The following is a 20,986-nucleotide window of genomic DNA, read 5'->3' as shown; positions in this document are numbered from 1 at the left end:
TTTATTTAATTTATTTTTGAGACAGGCTCTCTGTTGCCCAGTCTGGGGTGCAGTGGTGTGATCCTAGCTCACTGCAACTTCGGACTCCTGGGCTCAAGCAATCCTCCTGCCTTAGCCTCCTGAACAACTAGGACTACAGGCGTGCACCATCATGCCTGGCTAGTTTTTTTATTTTTTGCATAGACAGTGTTTCACTATGTTGCCCAGGCTGGTCTCAAACTCCTGGCCTCAACCAGTCCTTCCACCTTGGCCTCCCAAAGTGCTGAGATTACAGGCGTGAACCACTGTGCCTGGCCTTTATTTATTTTTTAAGACAGGCTCTCACTATGTTGTCCAGGCTGGTCTGGAACTCCCGGGCTCAAGTAATCCTCCTGCCTCAGCCTCCCGAGTAGGTTGGATTATAGGGATGCATCACCATGCCCATCTCTCCTGCTATGACTTCTTGATGCTACTTTTCCTGCTTCTCCACCCACTGCTTCCCCCACCACCCACTGCCAGTCTTCCTCCATCTCCCCTTATCTGCCTGTTCTTACACACTGTTCCCTGGAATCTCTCCTTGGCCTCTTCTCACGCCACACATTCTCTCAGGGCCTTGTCTTTTACTTCAGCCATCGTCTATACTTTCACTCTAGACCACTCCTCTGAGATTTCCCAACTTTTACATCCAGATGGCTGCTCAGCACCTCCACTTGGATGTCCCACAGGCACCCTAAATCTGACCAGCCCAAAACTAAACTCATGATCATTCTAAACCTGCTCTAATGACTCTTCCACCCACACAGTTGCTAAAGCCAGAAATCAGTTCTTCCCTTTTCTCCCCTGGTATACCAATCAACCAGGGATTAAGTAAGTCCTCATTAATTCTATTTGTCTGTTCCTTTCCATCACCATTATCACCGTTCTGACTTAGGCCTAAGCTGTCCTGAGTTATCGCTCCCCTGCATTATTTTGATTACCTTCTTATAGAGGTCTGACCCTCTGATCTGTACTCTACACCAGGGTTTCTCAACATTGGCACTACTGACATTTTGGACCAGATAATGCTTTATTATGGGAGCTGTCAAGTGCATTGCAGGATGGTTAGCAGCATTCTCAGCCTCTACCCACTAGATGTCAATAGTGTCCCACCAGTTGTGACAATCAGAAATTTCTCTAGATATTGCTAATATCCCTTCTGGGGGGCAAAGTCACCCCTGGTTATGAACCACTGCTCTACATTGACTACCATTTGCATAAACAAATCTGATAATATTGCTCCCCTACTCAAAATCTTCAATATTCCCTATAGAAAAAAGCTCAAACCCTCTGACTTGGCTGAGCCTCCCTGCAGTCTCATCTCCCACTGTCCCATCTCCAGTCTTAACTCCAGAGATCCTGAGCCCCTAGTAGGCCCTTGAACAAGCTGGGCCCTCCCACACCTCTGTGCACCTCACCTCTGCTTGGAAGCCTTCCCCCATCTGATACTCTCATAAATTGCTCATTTTTTAAGTCTCAACTCAGGGATCCCTTCCTTCGGGAAAGCACTCATACTGCCTATCTGTACCTCATATATATCCCCAAATGGAAATGTTCTTATTGGAATGAAACTATTTCTTTGCACATGAATCTCCTCTCTATAAACTCCTTAAGATGAGGGGAGTGACGCATTCATGACTGTATTCCGTGTCTCTAATACAGTGACTAGCACATGGTAGACATTCAATACATTTATATTGAATAAATTAAACATTAAGACTTCTTGTGACAGTTGTAAACCCCAAATGGTCATTTTTACCCCGATTCCCTATGGTTACTAATAGTAAAAACTCTAGGAAACCACCTGGAGAGTTGCCCTCTTGCTTCAGGCACTAGTGAGGAGAGAAGTCTGGAAGCCATAGCCCATTGGTCCTGGCCAAGAAGGAGAGTAAACACATGGAAGAGTGGGTGGTGGAGCTGCACAGCAGCAGGCGAGCAAATATGCAGAGTCTGGCCAGAGGACAAGAGGTCAGCCAGGCCCAGAGCTAGCCTGGAAGTCTATGCCCTGAGGAGATGTTCAGGAGTCTGGTGGAGTTTGGAGACATAAGGACACCAAGCACCAGCCTCCTAAGAGGACTCCCTGCCCACTGTCCTCTCTCCTGCTGCCATTCTACACAGTGCAGCCAAAGCAATCTTTCTTAAAGACATATCAGATTTGCTTAGAGTTCTTCACTTGCTCCCTGTGATTTTCAAGATAAAGTTGAATTTGTGACCTGGCTCCTGTCTACTGTCTTGTCTCATCTCCCCCGACTCTTTCTCATCAGTACAGCTGACGCCAGCCTGAACAATACAGTCTCCTGAACATGTTCTGGTATTTGTTCAGCAGCTCTTTCCTTAGGCTGGAGTCTCCGTCTGCACACTTCATATTATCCATTTGGCAAAGTTTCATTAGTTCTTCAAGGCCCCTCCTCTGGGCTTCCACAGCATTTATACGCCACCTGCTGCAGCACTAGTTGCTGATGTGTCTCCCTATCTAGACTGTGACCACCCTGGGAACAGGACTCTCTTTTCTTTGTTCTCTGGGCCTAGCACAGTGCCAGGCTTACAGTAGGTAAATAAAATCTTGAACATATGAATGAAGGAACGATCTGTCACACACCTGCTGATCCAATCACCCTTAAAGCCAGATAGCTAACTTAATAAAACCCAACCTGATCATTCACTTCCCAGCTCAAAGAAATTCAGTGAGCTCCTCGAGGTCAGATCGAGACCATCCTGGCTAACACGGTGAAACCCCGTCTCTATTAAAAATACAAAAAATTAGCCGGGCGTGGTGGCAGGTGCCTGTAGTCCCAGCTACTCGGGAGGCTGAGGCAGGAGAATGGCGTGAACCCGGGAGGCGGAGCTTGCAGTGAGCCCAGATCATGCCACCGCACTCCAGCCTGGGCAACAGAGCGAGACTCTGCCTCAAAAAAAAAAAAAAAAAAAAAAAAGAAGTTCAGTGAGCTCCTTTGTTTTCCAAGTACTCCTAACCCCTTACTGCCTTGTGTTCAAGGACTTCTGCAACCTGGCCTCAGAGTGCGTTTCCAGTTTCATGTTCCCTCCATTTCTCCAGGACTGACTTGCAGCCAGTATGTGTCTTTCTCAGCCTGTCCAGGGTTCCTGCCTCTTCCCCTGAGAGGCCTTCCTGCTCTGGATATCGAGATAATTCTTGCTATCTCTCATTCTCATGTCTGAGACCAAATGGCCTATTAAGGCTCAGCTCTGAGGGCAGGGATGAGGATTTCTTCCAGCACAACCCAGCACTTGACAAGGAATGGAGGGCCCCATAAATTCTGGTGTCTTCTTTGGGGAACAGAAGCCACATAGGTATATAGAATCTCCATCTCTGCCCTGCAGAACAGCTTTGAGACTTTCATTTCCTGACACCACAAATCATTTCTCCACTAGATCCAATCTTAATTTCCTCACCTGCCAAGACCATCTGCCTCAGCTCTTGCACCCTGCCTTCTCATCTTCTCATTAACCCTCATCCTCTGCACAGATTTTGGAGCTTACAACATAGGGCAGAACCCTCTAGCATAAGTCACCATCAACAGATGACCTTGTAAGGCTTGGTTCCTGCTCTGAGGTCCCCTGTGGCTCTCAGATTCCCCCAACACTATCTTGCTATGTGCCAGGCTTACCCACCTGCAGGAAGCAAGTTCCAGGCTGGGTGCCCTCAGGCAGCGAGGCATTGTAGAAAGTCCTCTGGAATTGGGGCTCATTATCATTCACATCTTGCAGGGCCACGCTAACTGTGGCAGAGGAGGCTAGAGGGGGCAGGCCACCATCTGTGGCCACCACAATCAGCTGTGGCTGAGGTTCCAACTCATAGTCCAGTGAGGCAGCCGTAGTGATAATGCCTGAGGTGGGGTCAATGGAGAACCAGTGGGTGTGGGCACCAGGGGCTAGGCTATAAGTGACCTGACCATTGGTGCCTTGGTCAGGATCCCGAGCAGTCACCCGCACTACAAAGCTGCCAGGCAGTGCAACCTCAGGCAGGGGCTCAGGTCGGTAGAGCTGGTGGTCAAAGGCAGGTGCATTGTCGTTGACATCAGTGACGTGCAGCACAAAGGCAGCCTCGGCCCGCAGTGGAGGTGAGCCTGAGTCTGTGGCTGTAACCCTCAAGTTATAGGCATCCCTCTCCTCTCGATCCAGCCGCCGAGCCACACACACCAGATAGATGACGCTGTCTTGGGTGCTTAGGGCAAAGTGGCCCTCTCCACCTTCCAGGGACACATTGACATGGGCAAAGTCACCATCATCTGGGTCTGACACAGAGATGCGAGCAACGAGCTGTCCAGGTGGGGCGGCCTCAGACACTTGGGGGGAGCCATCTGCACTGAGAAAGATGACAGTCATGGAGGGCTGATTGTCATTGGCATCTCGCACATGCACAGTCACAAAGGCCGAGCCCAGCTCAGGGTGAGCCCCACCATCTCGTGCTTGCACCACCAGTTCATGGACCCGCCGTTGCTCAAAGTCCAGTGGCTGCTCTAACCGCAGCAGCCCCGTGTGTGCGTCGATGGAGAAGGGTCCGTCACCCTCGCTCTGCCTCCGGTTGATCTCGTAAGTCACAGCCCCATTGACACCATCATCGGCATCAGATGCGAACACCTGCAAGACAGGACTGCCGGGGGCCAGGCTCTCAGACACCACAGCATGGTAGCGGCTCTGATTGAAAGCCGGGGCATGGTCATTGATGTCCAGCAGTGTCACGTCCAGCAGGGCCTGGGCCCTCCGGGGGGGTGAACCACCATCATAGGCCTCCAGCTGTAGCATATAGTGTGAGCGGTTCTCTCGGTCCAGTTCCCCAGTAACTACCAGCTCAGGTACTGGAGCCCCATCTGGACCGGGGCGTGTCTCCAGCCGGAAGGTCTCTCCAGCCCCATCACCAGATAGTGCGTAGCCCTGGGTTCCCAGACGCCCAGCATCTGCATCACGAGCAGGCTCCAGTGGGTAGCGGGTGCCAAAAGCTGTATGCTCAGGTACCTGCAGGGCAGCCCGAGCCTGTGGGAAGGCTGGAGCATGGTCGTTGATGTCAGCCACTCGCACTGTAACTTCTACGGTGGCACCATCAGGAGTGACTGCAGTGAAGCGGTAGCGGTCTCGCTGCTCACGGTCCAAGACACGGGCTGTACGGACGACCCCACTGTGTTCATCAATGGCCAGGTCTGTGCCCACGCCGCTGCCCTCCTGGGCAGAGATGAAGTACATGAGAGGAGCTGCCGTGCCTGCCGGAAGCCCCGCACTGATGTCGCCAATCAGTGTACCCGCTGGCTGCTCCTCATCAATCTGCAAGTCCAGGCTCCCAGCCTGACCCCAGGCACCTGGCACCCCAGCCCCCAGCAGCAGCAGCAGCAGCAGCAATGGTAGCAGGAGGCGAGGACTGGGGCTCTTCATGCCAGGGCAGGAAGGCACAATTCCCAGCTCCTTCTGCATGACAACGGTAGTCCAGCTGTGCCTTGGGCTCCAGCTCCAGGCCAGGCTCTGGGCCCAGCTTGACCTCAGACTTTGGGTCAGGTCCCACTGGGGCCCTGGCTCCAGCTCAGGCTCCCTGACCTGGGGGAAAACAGAAGGAAACAGGTCATGACAGAGGAGGGATCAGCAGTCCAGATAACCTGGACGAGGCCACATCAACATTCAGATATGCTCAGCCCCCAGCAGGCCCTTGTGCTGCCTCACACTCATCTTGGGCCACATGGATCTCTGCCTCAGGACTCTTCGGGGCCACTCCAGTCTTCCCCCTGGCAGATCTCATCCTTTCTTACCCTCAGCAGATTTTTATGCGTCCTATTTTTTCGGGTCTGAATGCCCACAAACTCCCTTCTTCCTATTTCTAGGCTTAAAAATATGGACATTCTTTTCTCAATTTCTTCTCATCCAGAACTAATACTCGCTTCTTCCAGCCTCTATAACCATGTATTTGGTAACTTTTCCTGAACTGTCAACCTTTTCCTCTCTCCTGGAGCTTTCCATCAATACTACATATGCTCAAGTCTCTTTCTCTCTCCCCACCCACCACCCTGCTGGAAGGGAATGATGTTGTTTCCTTAGCTCTACTTCCTTACTCCTCTCTCCATTCAACAAGAGATTGAGCACCTACAATATGAAGGCACTGAGGATACCACAGTGAATAAAGGAAATGGTCTCTGGCTTCATAGAGCTTATAGTCCAGGAGTTGAACAAGTAATTACAAGTATGGTAAGAGTTGTGAAGAAGACGTACAAAGAGCAAGGAGGAATATAAGAGAAGCAACACAGGCAGGGAGTCAGGGAGTCCGTGTTTTGCCTAGGAAGTGACACTAAAGTTGACATCTAAATAACTAGGTGCTAGCTAGGCAATGGTGGCCAGAGAAGGGGGATATAGAAAGGAGAGAAGGACATTCTAGAAGAGTGAACAGTATGTGGAAAGGCTTAGAGCCCACAGTCAAGGTGGGGCTCAGAGTGTCTGAGGGTGGGGTGGGGTGGGGTGGGGCATGTGTGTGAAGCATAGTGCTGGGGCAGAGGGTATGAAATGAGACAGGGACTTGTAAGCTGTATTGAAGATTTTGACATTATCCTAAAGGCAAATGGAAGCCACTAAAGCACTTCAAGGAGGAGTGCCAGAATATGACCTATATTTTGTGAAGATGGCTACTGCAGTCCTTTGGAAAGCAAAATCACGCAGATTGGACGGTGAAGGGGCACTTATGGGCATCCAGGAGATGACACTGCTTTGATGGTAACTTGGATGAGTGTAAGCAATGAACATGGAGAGAAGTAGATAGGTCTGTGGTGGGGTTCAGGAGGTAGAGAGGCCGGGCTTGCTGACCGTTTGAAGGCAGGGGATGAAGGATTGGGAGAAGTCAAGGATGGTGCGCACATTTCTGACCTGAACTACCAGCTGGATAAAGGTGTCCTTAACTGCTCAGAAAGAAAAAGAGGCGGGGCAAGGGACCAGAGAGGGGTGGTGCCTCTGAGTCTAAGGGGAGCCAGGGTTTCAAATGATGCTTAAGATCAGGAAGGAAATGCCCCGGAGCCCCTTAGTCTAGTGACTCTGAAGAATCTGTGGATAAGTGAGAGCGCAGACTGAAGATGGGATGTAGTCACCAGAGGAAAGAGGGACATTCAGAAGCTATCGCCCTTCCTGAAAGATTTTTTCATTTCCCCCATTTTCTCACTTCTCACACTCTCCTCCCTCTACGCAGTGAGGCTTCCTCTCTTGTGACATTGCTTTCACTAAGCTTCCAAACATCTCCATGTTCTATGTTGGCGGCCACCTTTTTATCTTCCTTTTATCGGGTTATTCTGGAACTCTGAAACACTGATCACTGGCTCCTTGAAATCTCTTCTCCTCGGTTTCACACTGTGACCCCCACCTCTTATTTCCATCATGCGTCCCTGCCCACTCCTCCGTCTCCTTTGCAAGTTCTTTTTCCTCTGCCCACTCCTTCACAATTGGTGCTCTTCGGGGTTCAGTCCTGGGCAGCGTCTTTTCCCACTCTCCATACTCTGCCTGCGTGATCTTATCCACTCCCATGCCTTCAGTTCAAATGTATCAATCATTTTTTATGTGCCATCTATTTGCTAATGACTTTCCAATCTCCAGCTCCAGCTCTGAAGACCTCTGGAGACACATGTCCAGCCATATACTGGGCTTCAGTATCCCCAGCCATCACCTCAAACTGCTTCTCCTCCATTCCTATGCCTGTGAATAGGGCCACCATCCATCCAGGTGTCCAACTAGCAATCCAGAAGCTCTCCTTGTGTCCTTGCTTATCCTCAGTCCTGATTTCCCATTAGTCATGTAAACCCCACCACTTCAACTAGACATGTCTCAGGTCTTTCTTGTTTCTCCAAATTGCCACATCCCAGTCCGAACATCTCTCCTTGTGATTCCTGCAACAGCTCCTCACTGGTCTTCCGCTTACTGGCTTGGAACTTCTGATCCATCTCCACCTGACTGGAGATAACTACACAACTCTCACCAAACCACTCCTGATGAAAAGTTTCCACTGGTTCCCATAACTGACAGCAGAAAACAAATGCCCCTCTACAGAAAGAAAGGCAACCACACAAACTTATGTCTATAGCATCAAGAGGTTCATGGACATTAACTAGGTATAGAACTTCTGATGTACAAGATAAAGTCCTTAACATGTCTTCATAATCTGAGCCCTGCCAACTTCTCCACAGTCCCTCACCTTTACTTCCTCCACCATACCTTGCACTCCAACATGAAATCTATTACCATGCTCCTACCTAACTCCTCACCTTGTATTTGCTACTGTTTTGTCATGAGATAACCTCTAAAAATCCTCTCCACAAAATCACTCCCTCCTGCCTGTGCAGAGCCTATTATACACACTACTGGGCTCTCATTACTTTTGGTAAACACTGACAATAAATTGCACAGAAGCCTCGATTTGTTCATGTGTCTGCCCCCTGCACTGGATTGGAGACTCCTTGAGGGCAGTGACAGGTCTTGGTTAGTCTCTTGATTCTCCAGCATTTAGTAGAGTTATAGCAAGAGCAGGCAGCCCATGCTAAATGAATGGTCAGAGCCTCATGCTTCCACACCACCATACTCACATAACACACTCAGAGAGACACATCCATGGTCATGCCAACTGAGACAACATACACAAACACATGTGAGCCCAGGACCCTGAGGCACCTCGGTCAGTCCTGTGACTACACAAACGTGTTCTCAGGTCTTTACAGATTTGTTGTGCTGTAGGACTTCCTTTCCACAAAGAGAGGTGGGTTTCTGACTCCCCTACTTACACTTCTGACCCACCTCCTCTCTCCCATCTGTGTGAAGCAATAAAAAGAGCAGGGGCTTTGGAGCTTGGACTGGGTTTGAGCCCCAGGCTGGGCATTATGTCCGTAATCTGTAAAATGGCTATGGTGACACCCATCCTGTGGGGTTTTGTGAAAATCAGAAACAATGTAAGAAAGGAACACAGAGCTGGGTATTTGCTAGACTCTCTTTCATTAATTCCCAGCACCATCCTCTGATAGGCCCCTTCTCTGCCTTCATCCCAGCTTCAGAATGCTGGGGTTGTATGTGTGCCACATGGAATAACAGGTCAGAGGGATTCAGAACAAGGAGGTCAGGGTGAACCCAGGCCTGATCTGAAGAAGGGAGAGGATGAGAGTACAAGGATGGTTCCAGAGCCCAGATCAGGGATCTAAGCCCAAAGGCTGGGCTAGGGTCAAGGGGTAAGAATGGCTCTATTGATTTAATCAGTTAGTGGAGAGAAAGCAGTCATGGTTTGGAGGGAGGGAAGATAATAGTGAGGCCAATGTGCTTCTCATACTCTGTATTATAGTTACCCATCTTCCTACCCAGACAAGTAGCTGTTTGTGAGCCCAGACTGTATTTCATTCACCTTTGTATGTAGCATGGAGCATAGCATATAGTACATGATAAACACGTTTTCCGAATGAAGCAATCTATGAATGGTATGAGATAAATCTCAGGTGAATGATCAGACTTCAGGAGGAGAGACTCAGGTCCAGGCAGATGCCCTGTGTGAAAACAACTCCTTCTCTCAACCTGTGTTCCTTCCACTGCAAACTCTTGCAGAACACTTTCACAGTGGACACACAAAGGTGCACACTCACAAAGTCACAGCCCCATGCACTGCCTGGCACTCTCTCTCACGCTGTCAGGCTTACGAAGATGCATTCTCATGCAGGCAGATTCACATGCACACTAGTACACTCAACACATGCTCATACACATGTGCACAGAGGCTTGCTTTAACATTATACACAGCCAGCGCACACACACAGAGACCCCTTCGCATATATACACAGAAGCACATTTTCCACACAGATGAGCCTATTCCTTCATGTGGAACCCACCCCCACACATACGCAGGCATACATACACACACACAGAAAGACACTTTCTCATGGCCCTCACACCAAGAGGCATGTTCACACCCTCTGATATGCCCCCACATACACACACACACCCACCCTCCACACACACAGGCCCAGTGTCACGTATGCACAGACTGACAAGGCAAGCATGCACTCATACTTGAAGACCCACCCACACGCAGGCATGCTCTCGCACATGCTGCCGGGGCACTCGTGGTCAGCTCTGTGGCTGCAGCTGTGACCTCCAGGTCCCTGGGGCCTCTGTCTGGACTGTGCCTCATCACTTCCTGCTGCAAGCCTTCCAGTTCCAAACTCGAACTCCAGACTCTCTCCCGAGACCATCTCATGCTCGCTCCAGCTCTCCCCTGCACCATCTCCCCAAGTCCGTCCAGTGTTTCTTACTCCTCTTCCCTGAGACTGGCTCCTCCTCCCTGCTCTTGTATCTTTCCCTATCCAGGTCTGTCCCATCCCTTCCCCCAGATCTGGCCTGCCCCTCCATCTTGTCTCTTTCCCCAGTATGTGCTGCCTCCTGCCTAGATCTGTCTTCTTCCTTCTTCCAAATCTGTCATGGCTCTTCTCCCACCTGATTCTGCCTTGCTACGTGCCCTCACTCTGTCCCCGGTCCTGCTACTTGGTCCTCTGACTCCATCCTGCTCTCCTCCTCCATCCCCACATCTGGGCCTCTGGAACCACAGCTGGTTCTCATTAGGAGGGGGAGGGGCAACACTGTTCATTGGGGCCTGAAACGTGATGTCAATTCCCCCTCCCTCACCAACAGAGCTCCCCTCACACCCCCAGCCTGTGTGTCTATAGGACCTGGAAGCAGGGGGAACATGGGAGAGGAAAGAGAGGTGGGCTGGGGGGGAGGAGCAGGGGGACTACAAAGGAAGGGGGTGCTCCAGGAGGAAGTAGAGGAGTGGCCCGAGGCGCTGAAGGGGAAGCAGGCTGGGGGAGCTGGCACCACCCAGGCCTCCTCCCTCAACTTCCTGTCCCAGGGCCAGCGAGGGGCAGAAAGACAACAGGGGTGAGGAGGGGCGCCACAAAAGGCAGATGGGCTAGAAGTGGAGGAAGAAGAGGGTAGCCTCAGTGAGCAAAGGGGTGAGGACACAGGGCCAGGCATAAAAGAAAGAGGAAGTGAGAAGAGGTTCTGGTAGGGGGATGACAGGGAACAAGACTGAGGGAGAGTGACTGTATGGTAGAGGAAAGAGGGAGCAGAGCTAATTCAGAAAGGGGAGGTGAGTTGAGGCAGGAACAGCCACAGCCCCACTGATGCATGCTGGGCCAGAGCTGGAGGAAGGAGGAGGGGGCTCAGGAGGGAGGAGGAGACAGCTAACAAACCAGCTTCCCTGGATATCCCTGGGACAGCCCCATAGGATGGTGGCCAGAGCAGTGCCCGGGCCTGGCTCTGTCCCTCCTGAGGACTGGTTCCCGGGAAGCACTCCAGGGAGAAGCTGAGGACAGATGTGAGCAAAAGAGGCAGAGGAAAAGTCTATTTTCTGAGCTTTTATGGTGTGCTGGGCCCTGTGCCAAGCAACTCACAGACAGTATCTCATTTAATCACCATAACAACCCTGTGAGGAAGGAATCCCGGCTTCCATTTTCAAACAAGGAAATTGAGACTCAGAGTGAAACAATTTTCCCAAGTTAACATGGCCTTAATTTGGTCCCAGGACTATGTAGTCTATGTTGCCTGAGATTCAGGGAGGAGGGAAAGATGGAGAGAATAAGAAATTACAGGGAATTTGAGGGGACAGAGTCCTCGCAGGGCAACGGAGGCCTGAAAAAGGAAGAGAATCTGGAGGAGAGTGGTGAAGAATGAGGCCTCTGGGAGAGTCCGGGTTAGCAGCAGTGAGGCTGAGGATACAGACGTGAAAGATGTGAGGAGGTGAAGGTGAGAAGACTTGGTCACTGACTCTCCAGGAAGATGAGGGAGTGGAAGGACTCTAGACTCCAGACTGCCTACCAGGGTTCCAGCCAGGTTACTAAAGTGATTCTATTTGGACACTGCAGAGGAAAAGCCATTTTGGGGGGTGACTGTTGGGATCCCCATGTGAAGATATTCAAGCACAGTTGGGTTTGCAAGCCTGCAGCTTAGCACAGAGACCAGGGTTGGAGATGTGGATTTGGACAAATCATGGGGTAACTGAAAGCTGTGGCCTTAGAGACTCCATCAGATAGAACGTGTAGAGTGAGCAGAGAGTCTTGGACAGAACCCTGAGAACTAGTCACATTAAGCAGCAGGTTGAAGAGAACTTTATTCTTCCTGGGGGCAGTATCACAGAAGTTAAGGGAGAAAACATTTCAAAAAAAAAGAAAGGGATCGATAATGTCCAATGCTGCTGAAAATTCAAGTAAGATAAGGGCTGAGAAGTGGACACTGAATTTAGCAGGGAGAAGGTCTCTGGTGATCATGGAGAAAATTGTGCCAGAAGAGTACTAAGGGTGCAAGCCTCTTGCAGTGGGAAATGAGAAAGAATGGATCCACCAATAGCTAGCCATAGACCAGACACCAGCATGGATTCATTCACCAATACACGCTTACTACAGCCCTAGAATAGGGAGACAATATATTATAGCAAGGCAGGACAGGATAGTGGTTAAGATGCAGACTCCAGGGCCAAGCCAGCTGGATTTGGTTCCCAGTTTCACTTACTGGCTGTGTGACCTTGGGCAAACCACTTAGTTTCTCAGTGCTTCCATTTCCTCATTTATAAATAAGGACAATAATAATACCTACTACATTGTATTTGGCTGTTAGAGCAGTGTCTGGCACATAGTAAGCTTTATAAGTATGTGAGCATGAGATATTATTATAGTGGTTAAGAAGGCAGGCTCAACTGTCAGGCTGCAGTTCAAATCCTGACTCGGCCACTTAAGCATGAGTCTAGGCAAGTTACTAAACATTCTAAGTGTTAGTTTCCTCTTAAACCTCTGGGGTTTAAAGTGCTTACCTTAAATGGTTGATATGAGAGTTAATGAAATAGTGCTAACAATAAACATAGCACAATGTCCAGCACACAGTGAACGCTCATTAAATGTTAGCTGCTGCTGTTGTGTGCCACACACACACGATAACTCTGCAATAAGTATTATTTCACAGATGAGGAAACTGAGGGCTCAAAGAAGGTAGCAGAGAGACATTTAGAATGATCTAGAATGCAGTTCTGACAGACTCCAAAGCTACTGCTTTCTGTTAGACCACACTGCTTCTTGCTGGAGGGCTCAGGATGCCCTGATAAAAGCTCATATAACTGGCCAGGCAGCAAAGCAGGGAAGGAGAATGATCAAAGTTCTGTTTTAGGAGAATACATCTGGCAGTGTGTGCAGGGTGGGTGAGAGGAGGATGAGCTCAATGTTGAGACAATTGTCAGTCCAGGTAGAGGGTCAGCTGAGCATGGGGGCAGGTGGTAAGAGAGGGGAAGGAACATGGAGGATGACTGGAGGCCTCCATGAGACAAAGAAAAAAGGGAGAAGGGAGAGGAGGTCATAGGGTACACATGTGAAGTGATTCATTGATAAATCTGTTATTCAACAAATACTTGTTGAAGACTTACCATGTGCCAAATGCCATACTAAGCCCTAGAGATAGAGGTGACATGGACAGATCAAGTCCTTTTCTTCATGATGTTCACAGGTAGGGAGACTTGGCAGGGATGGGCAGGGCAGGATGAGGGAGCTGGGGCACGGGGTAGTGACATGCAGCAAGGGTTGCCCTAAATTCTGACCCTGACAATCAGGGTCTAGGCTGTAGAAGAGGCCAGTGAGGCCAGAGCTAGCAGAAAAGTTGGAGATGTAGCAACCAGGATGTCGAAGTAGAAGAACAAATTTGGAAAAGTGGGAAGCTGAGGGTAGGACAGCATAGTAGAGGGGCTGAGATGTTAGAAGTAAAATTAACTAAGTTAATAGCTGAACACTTAATAATTTTCCTTCTGAATCCCCAAAACAACTCTCTTAAGGAGATACTGCTACCTCCATTTTCACCTGATGAAAGGGGAGCTCAAAGAAGCTAAGTCATCCAGGCCATAAATAGTGTGGCTGGAAAGTCTAAAGTGTGGCTCCCTCTCCCCTCTTTCTTCTCTTTCCTCCTTTCCTTCTTTCTTTCTCACCATCCATATAAGAGGTGTGTTCTAGGCTCTGAGAGATAACAAGCTTCTTCCATCCAGTGGCTTAGAAAGAGAAAAAAGTAACAAGGACACTGCAGCATACTAAGTCAGCAGAGAAGGGCTTGGAAGTTCCAGGTGGACCTCCTGGAGGAGGTGCCCTCTCACCAGGAGACACAGGGAAATGGAAGCCCCTCCCAAGTGGCAGTGGTTGAAAGTGCCCTGGTGTCAGAAGGTTACCTAGGGAAGATGGATACGGGAGCTGAAGGAAGGGGGGTCAGCAGGAAGCTGGGAAGAAGCTAGGAGACAATAGCATGAACCCCTGGGAGGGGCTTTTCCTAGCAGATACCAGGGCATCAGAGAAGAGAGAGTCCAGTCTTGCCTCTGTTACCACTGACAGGCAGGAGAGGGAAGAGGAAAAGGGTACAAGAATCAAGGAACCTAATATGGGGAGGACTGAGGCCAGGATGCCAGGAGTTGGAGGGCTCAGGATGGGTGAGTCTGTGGGGTAAGAGGGCATTAAACGAAGGAGCAGCCTAGGACACCTCTGGGGAAAGAATCTGGTGAGGCACTGTAATGCCTTGTAGTCCGGCACAGCTTCTGCTTCTTCCATCCCTTCCCAGAGCCCCAGTAGACACCTGGCTCAATGGATTTGGGTCTGCAAACTTCTGGTACTTCTTAAATATTTGCTAACTGAATGAAAGATAAAGTACAGATAAGGGTGAGGAAGAGGATTGAGGGAGATGAAGGAAGAATAAGTTGTAGGTGAGGGGAGTGGAAGTGTCTCCAGCAGAGTAAGTGGGTAGTGTGAAAATTTCTTAATTATGTGGGAAGCTGAGACTAGGTGTCAGTCTTCTGAAGAGTGAACGAGGGTGAGGGATGTGCTGTGAGGTACCCATGTATTCATTCATTTTGTTCACAGCCAAGCACCTGTGTGGGACCCTGAGTCACAAAGATGAGTAATATGCACTCTTGCCATCAAGGAGGTCCCAGCGCGGTTTGGGGAAACAAGACAAGGAAGAGGCAATGACAGCAACGAAACACAGAGTTCAAGCCTGCCTGGTGGAGTCATTAAAGGCAGGGTTTGAGACCAGATATGAGGAAGGGAAGGGATAAGCCAGGAGAAGGGAGTGAAGGGCCTTTCAGGCAGGCAGAGCAGTATGTGCAAAGGGTCAGAAGCATGGAAAAATGTAGTATCTTTGGTGAACTACAGGAAATTCAATATGGCTGAAACTCAAAATGTGAGGGGGCTAGGGAAATGGGACAGGTGATGAGACTAGGAGGCTTGGGGAGGTCAGACTATGATCTCATAACCTTTGTTAAAAAGAAAATATTTTGTTCAAGGAAAATGGAAGGCATTTGAATAATGCTGAGCAGGGAGTGACATAGTTGGATTTGTACTTTAGGAAGGTGTCTGTTACTGCAATGAAAAGAATGGATTGAAAGAAGGAAGAGAAGTGTAGAAAGAAAAGTTAGGAGGCTCTTGCAAAAATTCATGTGAAAAGATGGTAGATGAGGGCAACAGCAGAGGTGATGGAGAAAAGGGGATGGGATATCAGAGATTGCTGGAGAGAAGATAGAACCAACACATTCCAAGGGATTTCTGGATTATGGGATATGTGGAGAAGGGAATGGTTACAGTTAATTTCTGGGATTCCAGCTTGCAACCTGAGTGGGGATGGTCATTCGGGGAAGGAAGGAATGATGAGATCAGGTTTGCACATGATAAGGGGTCGGTGAGCTATACAGTAAAGAGCAGGCATGCAGCAGGTATGCAGAAATGGGGCCTAGAAGAGAGACATCTGTGAGTCATCAGCCTATAGATGTTAATTAAAGCCTTGAAAAATGAATGAAATTGATTACCTAGAGGTGTGTATACAGTGAGACAATGAGAAGGTCCAAGCCAGAACTTTAAGGAACTGTGACATTCAGGGGGCATACAAAGGATCCCTCAAAGCAGACTGAGAGAACAGCTAGGAGAAGCTCCAGGAGAGATACATACCATAATGTAACTTTCCGCTTATTTGCCTGTTAAATGTTGATAGAATAAAATCATCGCTCAAAAGTCAAATAACAAGAACAACTCAAAGAGAAAAGAATGGTCAATAATGTCAGCTCCTCCTGAGAGGTCAGGCAGTTAAGGACTTTTGAAAAGATCCTCCAGATTGAGCAGAAGAGATTTTACTTTCTCCTAGGGAAAGCAATTACATTTGAGGGGCAGGCACAAATGGGAAGTGAGGAAGTAGGAAAAGCTATATGCAGAAGACTCTTTCACAAAATGTGACAGTGAAGAAAAGTGAGGAAGCCTCTTAGCTAATGGGGTATTACAGGGTTAAAGATAGGAGAGGCTGGAGGATCTTTATGTCCTCCCAGGAGGAATGGGAGAAAGGAAGCAACTGGAGACATGGGAAACACATGGAATAATCAGTTGAGTGAGGTCCCTGTGGAAGGGGAAGGGGATGGGATCCGTAACACAGGTAGAGGATTGGCCTTAACTAGAAGAGACACCACTTCATTCTTATAGGAAGGAAGGAGAAAAGATTGAAGGGGATGCAGATAAAATTTGAGGGAGGAGGCAGAAATCTGAGGGAATTCAAAACAGATGGCCTCAATTTCCTCAGTAAGCCAGAAGACCAGGTTGTCCCCTCTTAATTCCTTCCTTTCCTTCACCCCCCACATGTCTGCTTTGTCACTGAGCCCTGCTGATCCCACTGCCTAAAGAGGTCTTGAACCCATCCACTTTCTCCTCTCCTGCCACTACTCCAGTTCAGGCCAGTGTTATACCCTCCAGAGTTTCTGCAACAGCCAACTGTCCTCCTTCTTCTCAGGCTCCTTCTCCAGTCTCCACATTGCTGTCAGAGTGGTATTTCTAAAATGAATCTGATCATATCACTCCACAACTTCCGATGATTTGGTAACTCTCCATTATTCTTGGGTTAGATGAATTTCTTTCTGTGGCCTCCTAGACCCTGCATGGTCTAAGCCTCCATTTACCTCTCCCACAGACTCTCTCCCTCTCGTCACCTCATGCTGTAAGTGTCAGGCTCACTGAACTGCTTTATCCCTCACACACACACTATTTTCCTTCACGTGGGCTTTTACACGCTGCTCCCTTGGCTTGGCATATTCTCCACCCACTCCATCAAGTTTAAGTTTAAATGCCACTTCCTCCAGAAAGCCTCTTCTGACCTCCCTACACTGGCCTAGGTTACTCTGCTGCGTGCTGCTATGTTACAACACTCACTCCACAGCCTGCAAGCTCCATGAGGATAAGGACCATGTCCATTTGGTTCACACTTGTGCTGCCAACTCCTGTCACAATGCCTAGCAGAGTAGATGCCTAGTATGTGTTTGTTAAATGAATGAATTAGTGTATTGATTAATTAATCTACTGAAAACAATGGTGTGAGGGATGTGGGGTAATGAGTGTGAAGAAAATAGAAAAAATTTCATCTACTTATTTATGAAGGGCCCAGTTGAGGTTGGAATTTTTTAGAAGTAGGAATTTATAGAAGCATCCCCTGGTGTGGTTGAGAAATCATTCTAGTTAGGGGCAATAATTTGAGGGATGAGTATAGAAGACAAGGAAACACAGTGGCCAAGGAGTGGTTAAAGGGATGATCCTTAGCATATGAGCTGGAAAGAAAGCACAAAGTCAGAAAGGAACAGAGTAGGAGAAAACAAAGAGGTCAAGGGCAAGAGGTCATTATGAGGTTAAAGAGTAAAATGGGAGCGAGAACATCTGAAAGCTGGAAGGATATAGGAGGTTGTAGGTAGAGAGAGGAATGCAAGAGTTTAGAATTTTAAAGGTGGAATAGTTCTACAGAGTAGTCCTGGGAGGGAAGAAGAAGGTAACAGGAGCTAAGGAGGTCAAGAACCTGTGAGGCTGTGGTGTTGAGGGACACTGAGAAACCATGGCAGGATACACTATCCAGATCTCGAAGTTTTCAGGGAACAAGAGAGTATGCCTGGGAGATCTACGTATGAGACAGGGTGATGGTGTGAGCATGACAAGTTAAGCAGAGTTTATTCAGAAGTTGGGACAGTTCTTCCTGTGGTGTGCATGCCATCCATGACTGTCTCCTGGGGGATGTACAAGTGGCTGCGTGGTAAGGGCAACTGTGGCACAGCCTCCTGTTAGTGACAGGCCTCTAGGACACCCACTATGTATGGGCAGCTCCAAGGAAGCAAACCTAATAAGATGTGCTGTGACAGTTGTGACAGTGCTTCTGATGGATGTGGATTGCAGTGACAATGTCTCCTGAGAGGTGCTGGTCTACTTGTTTGTTGCTGGTGACAGTGTCTCTGGAGAGTGTTAGCAGTAACAGTGTCTTCCATGGTATGTGTTGGCCTTGACAATGAACCGGTGGGAGTATGTTGGTTGCAACATTTCTGCTGTGGGTGTGTGTTGTCATGACAGCATTTTCCGTAGGTGTGTGTTGGCTTGATAGAGTCTGCTGTGGGTGTGTGTTGGTTCTGACTGGGGGTGCTTCCTGGGGGTGGGCTTCCTGGAAGTGTGTGATGGCTGTGAGGGTATCTCTTGAGGATGTGTGTTCCCTGGGACTGTGTCCTCTTGTGGGTTGAGTAGGGCTATGACTGTGTCCCTATGAGTATTTGAGAAGTTGACATAAGCGACAATATTTTTCTGGCCTATGACCTTGTGGCTGTGGGCCCAGCCCGCCACACTGAGTTCATTGTGCTTCTAGACCTCCCTCTCCCCACCTCCTCCACGTGGGACCCATGCCTGCGGTGACCTTGCTCTGTCCCCTGCACGGGATTCTGAGCTGGGTATCCCAGACACAAACTCCCAGTTGCTCGAATCTCCCACTCAGAACACGTCTGGGTGACCCCCCTCCATCCACTTCAGGCTGTGCCTGCCTCTCCTCTGCTTCTCTGTACTTCTCCCCCCTCAGTTTCTTTGTCTCTGTCTCAGTTGGTCTCTGTCACACACCCATCCTCCACATTCTGACACATGGGCTCCCACAGAGCGGGCAACACACCCTCACAGGGACTCGCTCACCATGACACACGGTCATTCTGACCCTCACACCCTCAGAGTGACACGCACATGCACACACAGCCAGAGAGACACCCAGGGACACACAACCTCCCAGTGACACGCACTGACACACTCCGACGATGCACTGGAACACAACGCTGTCGCACCCCACACCCCCGGCGCACGCTCACGCCGCCACCCTCCCCGACTCGATGACACACGCACACAAAGACCCCCAGGCCCTGCCCCCACGCTCACGTTCACGCTCGCCCGGGTCCCGCAGGCCCAGGCCCCCCCTCCCCCATTGTCTCCGGCTCAGAACAAAGCCCCCGGCTCCGCCGCCGCCGCCGCAGCCCAGGGGAAGCCGGCGGGCAGGGCGGGCGCGGCCAGACGGGCCGGGCAGGCGCGGGCACTGACCTCTGCGCGACGCGGGCTCCCTCGCCCGGTGCTGGGGCGCCGTCCGGCCGCGTTCAGCCCCCCGGGCAGCGCCCGCCCGCGCGGGGCCTGGGGCCGCGCATCGTCCGCAGTCGCTGTCTCCGAGGCCCGCGATCGCCTCCGGGCAGCCGCCGTCGGTCCGCGCGCCCTTGGTCGTCGATCGGTCCGTCCGCTGACGCCCGGGCGCCGCCTCCTGCACAGCCGCCCCGCCGAGGATGCGAGCTTCGCCGCCGCGGCCCCGCGCCCCCTCCCCTCCCCTCCCCCCGTCCTCCGCGCGGTAACCCGAGCCCCCGCCCCTCCGCCTGCGGAGCCCCCGCCCCCGCCCCCACCCGCGCTCCGCGCCGCCGCCCCCCCTTCCCCCCGGCGCCCGCCCGGCCTCCCTCCGCCCCTCCACTTCCCGGCCCCAGGACCCGGCTCCGGATCCGGCCCCAGCGCCGCGCCGCGCCCCCGTCCCGGTTCCCTTCCCTTCTCCCAGTCACTTCTCCCGTCCTCTCCTCCCATTCGGTTCTCTACGCCCTCTCGTCTCTTCCCCTTCTCACCACTCCCTGCTGCTCACCTCCTCCTCTTCCATCTTCTTTCCATCCCCTATTCCCCTCTTCTCCCTCAGTGCCCTGGTCTCCCTCTGTCCCTTCTTTTTCCCAACCGTTATCTCCATTCCCCTCTGCCTTTCTCCCATCCCCTTCTTCTCGCCCCGTCTCCATCATTTTCTCCTCACCTCTTCTCCCCTTTCTCTTCTCCTTATCCCTTCTGCTCGATCTCTCTCCAGCCTCTTTACATCAGATTCTCCTTCCCCACCTCTTCTTTTATCCTCTTCTTCCTATCCCTTTCTCCCCGTCTCTTCTCCCCACCTTTCTTCCCATCCCCTTCTCCCTGTGTCTTTCGCCTCACCTCATCATCCCCTTTTCCTCACGCCTTCTCCTCATTCCCTTTTCTCACCCCTGCCCTTTTCCCTACCCGCTTTCGCTTCCCCTTCTTCCATCGTAACCTCGGCCTTCTCCCCTGTTAGTCACTTTTCATTATCCCATGATTTCTATCTCTTTTCTCTCCTTCACCCCCAGGCTCCCTTTCCCCCACTTTCTCTTTATCCCAAATTTGAGGGTAGAGATTGGGAGATATTGGAAAGAAGAGCTTTGGGGATGGTGGTCCCACTCACGATACACTTCCTAGAAAAATAAAGTGAGGAGGAAACCGGGCAGGGAAGTGGGAAGGGGCTCAAAAAACCAACTTGGGAGAGAATATGGGGAGAGGGGAAATCAGACAGAGACAGAGAGCAAGCAATCTTAAAGGAACTGGGAGAGTTCTGACTCCTGTCCTTCTTCCTCAGGACTGCGAGTAGACTGTGAGAAAAACAGGTTTTCTGGACTTGAGATGTGTACAAATGGCACAAAGAAATCAGGAACTTCTGTGGAGAAGGAACAAAGTTTCAGTTGAAGAAGAAGGGAGTGTGATTTTGGAAGAGGAGTGAGGGAGAGACTGGGGTCCTTGATCATATCCACGGCTCTGGCTTGGGCAGCTGGATGGATGGATGGTGGTGAGGCTGGCTGTGCTCCACAAAAGGAGCAGGAGGAGGCTGCAGGGGG

At 50.4% G+C, this 20,986-nt stretch overlaps 1 protein-coding gene across 1 annotated transcript in view; it reads right to left on the bottom strand.

Annotated features, from left to right (window-relative positions):
* The window catches only part of DCHS1 (dachsous cadherin-related 1), a 34,562-nt gene extending 14,904 nt beyond the window's left edge, over window positions 1–19,658 (bottom strand). The window contains exons 1-2 of the mRNA XM_054439198.2: window positions 19,389–19,658; window positions 3,646–5,559 (exon numbers count right to left, since the gene is read on the bottom strand). Coding sequence (XP_054295173.1) covers window positions 3,646–5,439 — 1,794 coding nt within the window. The 5' untranslated portion in view covers window positions 5,440–5,559; window positions 19,389–19,658. The remainder of the gene's footprint in view (window positions 1–3,645; window positions 5,560–19,388) is intronic.
* Window positions 19,659–20,986: the final 1,328 nt, after the last annotated feature.

Source organism: Pongo pygmaeus, chromosome 9 (assembly GCF_028885625.2).
Source record: "Pongo pygmaeus isolate AG05252 chromosome 9, NHGRI_mPonPyg2-v2.0_pri, whole genome shotgun sequence".
Taxonomy (NCBI): Eukaryota; Metazoa; Chordata; class Mammalia; order Primates; family Hominidae; genus Pongo; species Pongo pygmaeus.
This window is presented reverse-complemented; position numbering and strand designations above follow the sequence as displayed.